This window comes from Homarus americanus, unplaced genomic scaffold (genome assembly GCF_018991925.1).
Source record: "Homarus americanus isolate GMGI-L3 unplaced genomic scaffold, GMGI_Hamer_2.0 scaffold44960, whole genome shotgun sequence".
Classification (NCBI taxonomy): domain Eukaryota; kingdom Metazoa; phylum Arthropoda; class Malacostraca; order Decapoda; family Nephropidae; genus Homarus; species Homarus americanus.
The window spans coordinates 44838-55006 of record NW_024721609.1 but is presented as its reverse complement, the minus strand read 5'-3'; the positions used below and the strand labels follow the sequence as shown (position 1 = coordinate 55006).

At 46.0% G+C, this 10169-nt stretch overlaps 1 protein-coding gene across 1 annotated transcript in view; it reads left to right on the top strand.

The window, feature by feature from the left end:
- Nucleotides 1–300: 300 nt before the first annotated feature.
- LOC121861768 overlaps nt 301–10169 on the top strand; it is a 46022-nt gene continuing 36153 nt past the window's right edge. Inside the window, exon 1 of the mRNA XM_042359655.1 lies at nt 301–1957. Within this exon, the coding sequence (XP_042215589.1) occupies nt 1273–1957 (685 nt within the window). The 5' untranslated portion in view covers nt 301–1272. The remainder of the gene's footprint in view (nt 1958–10169) is intronic.

The following is a 10169-nucleotide window of genomic DNA, read 5'->3' as shown; positions in this document are numbered from 1 at the left end:
TACCCTCACCTGTATGGTCGATTTCCCAGTGTTGGTGGTGGTGTCGTCGCTCTTATCATCTTTAGTGTATGACTCTCTTGCTTGTGAAGTTAGTCGAGTTATATTGTGGTGTGGGGGGCTGGAGACACTCTGGTGTTGATTAAAATAGTGTTGTAGCAGCCACTGTGGAGGTTGTTGCGTCACTTAACTTGTCGACCATCAGTATGTGACGGAGAGAGGTGGAGGGAGGTGAGGTGAGGTGCTCCTGTCAGAATACGTAATCTCAAAGTGTTGCAGGGTTTGACCTCGCTGTGTGCTGGATTCTGGAACTTGGTTCTCTGTGAATGAGCTCCTGGAACAGCTCGTGGTGGCTCCAGTGTCACCAAGCTTTACTGCTACTTCGAAATTGCCAATGGGGCCACCGTAAGTTGTGAAGCCAGCCGGGGCTACCAATACATTACTGAGGTGAGTGAAGCCAACAACACCGCCGCCATGAAGCTTCGGTACGATTTCGACTCGTCTCATAAGACGTATCGGACGTTCCCGCAGAAGGTGGTCCACTCGACAGGCCTGGCAGATCGCTGGAGCTTCCTCAAGTGGTGCTGCCCATTCTGCCTGGAGAAACCTCGCTCACGCTCTCGTAAGTCCAGCAGCGTCCCTGTCATCCGCATCACCAGACCTCGAAGTCCCGACTCAGACCCGGACAGTGAAGATGAACCCAAGGAGCAGCGGAAAGGCAGCGTGGAGAGTGGGGGCAGTAGTGGGGGTGTCGGGGTCGTGGAGTCTACTGTGAGGTCCCACAGGGCGAATGAGAGCGGGGATGTCCTCAGCCAGGACGGCAGCGAACTCGATGTCATCGATGAAGAAATCAACGACCCAAGAGACTTTGACACCGACTCCATATTGAGTAAAGATTCTGTGCGTAGCAAAGATTCTGTCGGGAGCAAGAAATCAATCAAGAGTAAGTCCTCAACCGCTGACTCGGTCAAGAGTAAGACCTCGGTCAAGGGCAAACAGTAAGAGGTTGGGGAAGGTCAGCAAGGAGTCCTTCAGTAGTCGCGAGTCCGTGAATGACACGGAAGGTACCAAGAGCAAGACCCGCTCCTCTGTAAAGAAGATCTTCAAGCACTTCAAACGTAACGCCTCCACGGCGTCCTCGACCTCCTCCAGTAGTCGAGGAGGAGACAAACGCCTCGACCAAATCTTCCTTTCAGTAGGAGTCGCAGACAACAGGGGCAACAAGAAGGCCAGTAGGAACTTCTCCCCCGCGCGTACGGAGACAAACGCAAGTCCATGACTCTTGACGGTCGAGGACGAGGGTTCGAGACCCAGAGGTCAGCCACCAGCGAGGTGGTAGGTCAAGAGGTGGAGCTGAGGGGAAGTAGGTCGACTAGTGAGTGTGTTGAGATGAGGGGGACCAGGGCGACCAATGAGGGTGTGGCGCTGAGGAGCAACAGGTCAACCACCCTGGACGGTCGAGGCTCCAGCAGGAAGGGGATCATTGTGATGAGGGACGACACAGAGCCTGACGGAGGGACCCAAGTACACAGGTACAAGTCGACGGCCAAGTGGGAAACGAAAACAGTGGGAACGGTGAAGATAGATCCCTCGTCACACACAGAGAAGGATAATATAGAGGAGATGAACGGCGTGGCGGTGAAAAACCTCCAAACTGTCGATCTGGAGACAAATGGAGAAGGAAATTCGACGCCTCCGACACCTCCTGAAAAGATCGAGGAAGACGAAGTGGTGTTCATGTCCCCTAAAAAGTTTGGAATGAAAGGGAAAACAGAGAAGAACAAAGGAAATGAAGAAGAGGAGGAGCAGGGGGGAGTGAGGGAGGAGGAAAGAGTGGGAGGGATGGATGAGGAGGAGAAGGTTGAGTCGTGTCCCCCGGAAACACCAGCACAAAAGGACAAGGTTTACGACTCCCCCAACAAGCACCACCACCACCATCACCAAGTGGCCGACCCTGGAGGTAAGATTTTCTCCAATTAACCTAGTCCTACGTCATCAATTGCTTACGTCATTACATTCCTTTACCAATAGTTTCGTTTTACGTCATAACCTGCTTACGTAATTATCCTCTTCCACCAGTAACCAATGCCCCACGTCATCATCTGCTTACGTCATTATTTCTCGTCACCTGTTCACGTCATCGATTGTATTGATGATCCGCCCACTGCCGTATGATTTGGTTTTATTTATTTCACGATTATTTTTATTGTACTGGATATTGATTCTTGTTTCACCTGTTATATTTTTTATTACGTTTTAAGGAGGAAACTAAATATTAACGACTTTCTGAACGATAAAAATTCTTCTTCTTTGTTATTTATTTATTTATTATTATTATTATTGTTACTATTATTATTATTATTATTATTATTATTATTATTATTATTATTATTATTATTATCATAACCATCTTATTATCATCATCATTATCACAAACACGTGAAGTATTGACCCAATAATACGGTAAGGAGCGAGTGGAAGGAGGGTAACACTTGTCCACTACACACATGGATGAATGGATGGATAGATAGATGGATGAATGGATGGATAGATAGATGGATATAGATAGATAGATAGATAGATATTAGATTTTTCATTGACTTCGAGAAACTGAATCTATGTTTTATGATCGTACTGAGAGAGAGAGAGTCAGACAGGTTAGGCAGTTAGACTGCTCGTGTAATGTCTCATTCAGATGTCTGGCAGACATTAGTGTTCAGTGATCACAGAAGAGGAGAGAGAGGAGGAGAGAGAGAAGGAGGAATAGGAGGTGAGGAGGAAGGAGGAATAGGAGGTGAGAAGGAGGAGGAGGAAGAATGAGGAATAGGAGGTGGGTAGGGAGGAGGAATAGGTGAGGAGGAGGAAGGATGAGGAATAGGAGGTGGGGTGGAGGAGAGAAGGAGGAATAGGAGGTGAGGAGGGAGGAGGAATAGGAGGGGTGAGGAGGAGGAGGAGGAATAGGAGGTGAGGAGGAGGAGGAAGGATGAGGAATAGGAGGTGGGGAGGAGGAGGGAATGGGTGAGGAGGAGGAGGAAGGATGAGGAATAGGAGGTGGGGAGGAGGAGAATAGGTGAGGAGGAGGAGGAAGGATGAGGAATAGGAGGTGGGGTGGAGGAGAGAAGGAGAATGGGAGGTGAGGAGGAGGAGGAATAGGAGGCGAGAAGGAGGAGGAGGAAGGATGAGGAATAGGAGGTGAGGAGGAGGAAGAATGAGGAATAGGAGGTGGGGAGGAGGAAGAATGAGGAATAGGAGGTGGGAGGAGGAATGAGTAATAGGAGGTGGGGAGGGGAGGTTCGTGGGACAATCCCCTAGTGAAGCTGTGTCAGGTTGGGGCATTTCCTGTCTGGTGTTACCCTCCCTCCCCCCCCTCCCCTCCCCTCCTTCCCTCAGAATACCTATTATACCTATACCCTCTCCCACCCCCTGTTCCATTGTCTCCCTCCCTCCCTCCCTCCCTCCCTCCTCTTCTCTAACCATCCCACTTTTTTCCCTTGGTCAATGTACGCCCCCCTCCTTCCTTATCTCACGCTACTATGGTCCAGTATAACCTCCCTCCCTTTCCCGGTCCATTAGTCCATTGTAACCCCTTCCTCCTTCTCCTCCTCCTTCCCTCCTCCTTCCTTACTTCCTCCTCCTCCTTCCCTCCTCCTTCCTTACTTCCCTCCTCTCCTCCTTATCCTCCTCTTCTTCCCTCCCTTCCCTTCCTCTTTCCTCCTCTCCCTTCCTTCCTCCTCCTCCTCCTCCTCCTCCTCCTTCTCGTTAAGATTCTTCCTATTTAAACATCCATTTCTACCCCATTTCTCTCCCTACGTTTAATTCCCCCCTTTTCCTCCCCTTCCTCCTCCCTCCTCCTCCCTCCCTCCCTCCCCTCCCTCCCTCCCCTCCTCCCTCCTCCTCCTCCTCCTCCTCCTCCCCTCCTCCTCCTCCTCCTCCCTCCCTCCTCCTCCTCCCTCACTTCCTTTCCGCCCACCGACCCTTACAAACACCCCTTGTATACATACAAACATACACATTTACAGTATACTCACAAAGGCTCTCTCTCTCTTTTAAACCTTCAGAACTATGGCGTTAACCAATGAGCCTCAAGGTGGAAGCAGGTGCCAATGCATAATTACACCTTCCCCCACCCCAATTAGTCACCTCTAATTACCCCCATTTAAGAAGTTGACGTAATTACAAGCTTAATGAAGGTATGATATAGTATATGTGATTATTACCGTAGATGTTTGTGTGTGTGGGGTAGGTGAGGTAAATGAGGAGGAAAAATATAATATGACTCGGCAACTGAAACATCGCCCTGGGGATCGGGAATACCGCCAGGAAAGTGAGTCACTCTCTCTCTCTCTCTCTCTCTCTCTCTCTCTCTCTCTCTCGGGTGTGTGTGATGGAGAGGGAAGGCATAGAAGGAAAGACAGCGAGAGATTAAAAGAGAATGAAAGAAAGAGAGAGAGAGATTACGAAGCAAAAGAGAAACTCACTCACTCACTCACTCACTCCCTAGTACTGACAGCACAGGAACCATGGGTAGATGGGGTAGGAGGCGAGGACTAAGGGTAGCGATCCTCAAGAAATAACTTAACTAGGTGTCCCTGCCCTGAGACACACCTGACCAAGCTGACTGTGGCTATCTTGGCTCTCAGGTACACACGCTGGGGTCGTGAGGTGAGGGCGTGACAATATACAGGTGTTGACAGGTAGATGTACAGGTGTTGATAGGTAGAGGTTCAGGTGTTGATAGGTAGATGTATAGGTGTTGATAGGTAGAGGTTCAGGTGTTGACTGGTAGAGGTACAGGTGTTGATAGGTAGAGGTTCAGGTGTTGACTGGTAGAGGTACAGGTGTTGATAGGTAGAGGTACAGGTGTTGACAGGTAGAGGTACAGGTGTTGACAGGTAGAGGTACAGGTGTTGACAGGTAGAGGTACAGGTGTTGACAGATAGAGCTACAGGGTTGACAGGTAGAGGTTCAGGTGTTGACAGGTAGATGTATAGGTGTTGATAGGTAGAGGTTCAGGTGTTGACTGGTAGAGGTTCAGGTGTTGACAGGTAGAGGTTCAGGTGTTGACAGGTAGATGTATAGGTGTTGATAGGTAGAGGTTCAGGTGTTGACTGGTAGAGGTTCAGGTGTTGACAGGTAGAGGTTCAGGTGTTGACAGGTAGAGGTACAGGTGTTGACAGGTAGAGGACAGGTAATAAGTATACAGGTAGTGTAATTAATTCTGCAGGTGGTGACGGTGTTAGTGTTTGCTAGCGACAACCATTAAGGGAGGGACCGACTAAGGGAGAGAGCCACTAAGGGATTGATTGAATGATTGATTGATTGATTGAAACATTTTATTTAGCCAGAAAAGCACAGATACAGAGTGGGTAATAATAACATTATTAACATGGCTGAGCCAGTTGAGAACCTGAGCTGCACCTGATATATACTATACATTTATCTCAAGGAAGTATTATGTAACATTTAGTATCATCTGGAACAGTACAATAGCATGGTGGTAATAAGAACATGTTACCACGGTTATCACTTCAATATTTATTTTTATTTTTTATTTATTTAATATTGTATTTATTTATTTATTCATTCATATATACATACATATACATATATACACATATACAGGGTATATATATACATATACTGTATACTGATATATATATATATATATATATATATATATATATATGTATATATATATATATATATATATATATATATATATATATATATATATATATATATATATATATATATATATACACATAAATTATAAATTAGAGTGGAATTTAAAAACATAAGTATAATGGGGGAGCAGTACAACCTGGGTTGTGCAGTAATAAGGTTGAACAAGAGGACAGAGCTTTCAGGATTATGTCTAGTTGGCAATTATGTTTATTGCAATGGTAATTACTTATTTATTTACATGATAATTTCCGATAAAACGGATTTGATGGTACAATAAAAGCAGGTACTGTAAGTATATTAAGTGTTACAAGAAGTATTAATACTTCGACAATAGATATTTTTTAGAGATGATTTAAAGGAAGGGAGCGTAGTCTTTGCTCGGATGGGTGGGGGTAAGTTGTTCCACACCTTCACACTGTGATATTTTATGGAGGTCTGGGACTGAGAGGAGCGCATGGGGGGTGGTCTTAGTAGCTCTGGGTGCCTTAAGTTGTATCTCTGATTATTCCGGAACTGGAAGTAATTAGTGTCAAGCAAGTGACTGATAGATTTGTAAACAAAGAGGGCACAGCAGTAGGTGTTAATATCCTCGAATTTTAAAAATTTCAATATAGCAGATTTTTCGTTTGTGTGATCTGTTTTTTTTCAAGTAGGTCATTGTCCGTACAACTCTCTTTTGTGCAGTAACCAGAGATTGTGTTTTTGAAGAGCCAGTGGCCCCCCCATAGTGTGACAGTATCAGGTGTTGGTAAATAAGATCATGATAGATTTCTTTCATTGCTGTGAGAGTGAGTGACTGTCGAGTGTGATACATGATACCGCACTGTTTATTGATTTTACTGTGAATGGCTTGTATGTGGTTTCTCCAGTTAAGTTTCTCATCAACAATAACTCCGAGGAATTTAGTATTTTGTTCGCGTTTGAGAACTATATTACCAAGGTACAGGGGGTTTAAGTCTGGAGGTAAGTTTTCCTTCTGTGAAAGATAGTGTAGTGGGTTTTCTCAAGGTTTAAGGTCAGTTTATTACGTATTACCCAGGTCCCGACTTGAGTTAATTCAGTGTTCATAGTTCTCATCAAGGAATGGAGGTCAGAGTTGCTGGCATAGAGATTACTATCGTCTGCAAATAAGTTGTATTTTATGAGTGAGTTGGCGTGGACTATGTCGTTTATGTACAACAAAAACAGTACTGGACCGAGAATTGAACCTTGGGGGACTCCATACAAGATTGGCGAGGAGTTAGATTGGTGGTTATTATAGCAGACATACTGCTTCCTGTTGGACAGATATGAGGTAAACCAATTGTGGGACAGGCCCCTAATGCCGTAATGTTCAAGCTTTGAAAGGAGGATGGTATGGTCGACAGTATCGAAGGCTTTAGAGAGGTCCAAGAATATACCGACTGTGAACTGACTGTTATCAAAGGAATTTAAGATGTCATTAGTAAAGGATAGCAGAGCACTCTCAGTCGACCTTCTGGCTCTAATCCAAACTGGGAGTCTGTAAAGATGTTATTGGCATTGCAGAAGGAATTTAGTCTACTACATGCTAGCTTTTCCAGTATCTTACTCAAGGCTGGGAGGACTGATATGGGGCGGTAGTTCTTGAAGAGACCTTTGTCCCCAGATTTTTTATATGCCGGGTGGACTTTAGCAATTTTCAGTTTATCAGGAAAGACACCACTAGTGAAGGAGGAGTTACAAATGTGGAGGAGAACAGGTAGTAATAAGTGGGCCACTTTTTTAATAATGCTCGTTGGTATATTGTCTTCGCCTGCTGCTGCATCTTTGGACATTTTTATGATGGCCAGTAATTCATCTGCTGTGACAGGGGATAAGAATAGTTCATTTTGCTGTCTGTTTTGCAGGTAGGCTCTAAATTCCTCATGGTGATCTGGGATGCTCTCTGCAAGATTTTTGCTAACATTAATAAAATATTCATTGAAGTGGTTGGCAATGAGGGAGGGTTCCGTTACAACTGAATCGTTTATCATAAAAGCTGAGTGGGGGGCCGAAGGCTGAGTGTTCCTGTTCTGAATAGAATTTATGACATTCCAGGTTTTCTTACTGTCGCCTGATGCTGACTGGAGCTTATTTGTATAATAGTTACGTCTGGCATTTCTAACTGCTTGAGTTACTCTATTTCTGATACTTCGGTAAACATCACCGAAAGTTATGGGTCTTTTTGCAAATTTCCTTTGGAGTTTGTTTTTTTCTTTTATCATTATCTTAATTTCGCTTGTGATTTAGGGTTTGGAAATGGATACAGTTTTCACTGACTTAGTCTTGAGCGGGAAGCATTTATCAAAGCAAGCATTGAAGATGCAAGAGATGTTGCAGCTGTTCACGTTAGGGTTGTCGGAGGCATAGACAAGATCCCAGTTAGCATTCATTAGGTTGTTTTTTAAAAGGAGCATGTTGTCGGTGCAGTAGTCTCTGTATTGGATTGAGACTCTACTAGGCCTTTCAGGTCTCGTGGCTGTTTTATACATGGCAAAAACTGGGAAGTGATCTGAGATATTGTTATAAATAATTCCACTTGCTAGGTTGTTAGGAGTGTTATTAGTCCAGATATGATCTATCACAGTGGCAGAGGTGGCAGTTACTCTAGTGGGTTTGGTTATAGTGTTGAAGAAGAGTTTAGAATGACAGGTAACAAGAAGGTCTAATACTGAGGTGTCGGTTTCTGATTTTAATAGATCAAGGTTGAAATCTCCTGTAAAGTAGCAATGTTTCCTCTCTGAACTTATTATAGTGATAAGCTCCGAAAATTTATCAAGAAAATTCCTTACATTAGTGTGGGGTCTTCTGTAGATTACTCCTACTAGGATATTTCGTGTGTCGTTACGTAATTCAATGAAAACACTCTCCCTGTACTCCTCCTGAACCTTTAGATCATATCTTACAGAGAGCCACTAAGGGAGAGAGCCACTAGGGAGAGAGCCACTAAGGAGAGGAGCCACTAAGGGAGAGAGCCACTAAGGGAGATAGCCATTAAGAGAGGGAGCCACTTAGGGAGAGAGCCACTAAGGGAGAGAGCCACTAAGGAGATAGCCACAAGGGAGTGGAGCCACCAAGGAGAGAGCCACTAAGGGAGAGAGCCACCAAGGGAGAGAGCCATTAAGGAGGGAGCCACCAAGGGAGAGAGCCATTAAGGGAGGGAGCCACCAAGGGAGATAGTCACAAGGGAGGGAGCCACCAAGGAGATAGCCACAAGGGAGCCACTCAGGAGATAGTCACATGGAGGGAGCCACTAAGGGAGATAGCCATTAAGGAGGAGCCACAAGCTATGCTTCCCTACTAGGGCGGTGAAGGAGGAAATTACCCAAACGAACTGTTTTCAGACCCCCGAGTTCCCTCCAGACCCTGAGTTCCCCCCGGGACCCCAAGTTCCCCCAGACCCGAGAGTTCCCTCCCAGACCCCCGAGTTCCCCTAGACCCCGAGTTCCCTCCAGACCCTGAGTTCCCCCGGACCCCAAGTTCCCCCAGACCCTCGAGTTCCCTCCCAGACCCCCGAGTTCCCAGACCCCCTATTTCCCATGACCCCCGAGTTTCCCCCAAGACCCCTGAGTTCCCCAAGACCCCTGAGTTTCCCCAGACCCCGAGTTCCCCTCCCAGACCCCCCGAGTTCCCCAGTAGACCCCTGAAAGCCCCCTAGACCCCTGACCTTCCCCAAGACCCACCTACCTCCCCCCAAGACCCCCGAGTTCCCCCAGACCCCGGAGTTCTTATCGACAGTCGTGAGTGGCAGGCAGGCAGACTGAGCTATTGGGGCCCTGGAGGAGACGTCTGTCGGAAATGTTAGCCCACTTGAAGGAGGAGCTACCGAGGGCCACCACAATGAAGGCGTGTTGAAGGTGGTATTCTTGGAGCTATCTGGGGCACTACTGACGAAGGTGTGGGGGAGGTGCTATTAACCAGTACCAAAGGGGCTATTAACGCCCTCTATTGGTCGTGGGAAATTATGGAACGTCATCTATTGGTCGTAGGAAATGAAGGACGTCTTCTATTGGTCGTAAAAGTGAGGGACGTCTTCCAATGGTCGTATGAAATGAGGGACGTCTTCTACTGGTCGTAGGAAGTGAGGGACGTCTTCTATTGGTCGTAGGAAGTGAGGGACACTTTCTATTGGTCGTAGGAAGTGAGGGACACTTTCTATTAGTCGTAGGAGGTGAGGGACACTTTCTATTAGTCGTAGGAAGTGAGGGACACTTTCTATTGGTCGTAGGAAGTGAGGGACACTTTCTATTGGTCGTAGGAAGTGAGAGGCGCTATCTATTGGTCGTAGGAAGTGAGGGACACTTTCTATATAGTCGTAGGGAGTGAGGACATTTCATGTGGTCGTAGGAAGTGAGGGACACTTTCTATTGGTCGTAGGAAGTGAGGGGCGCTATCTATTGGTCAGAGGGAGTAATTTATGATGTCATTAATTAGTCTACTTAGAAATTACATAATTTATTGTAATTATAAGTAAATACTGTACGTTA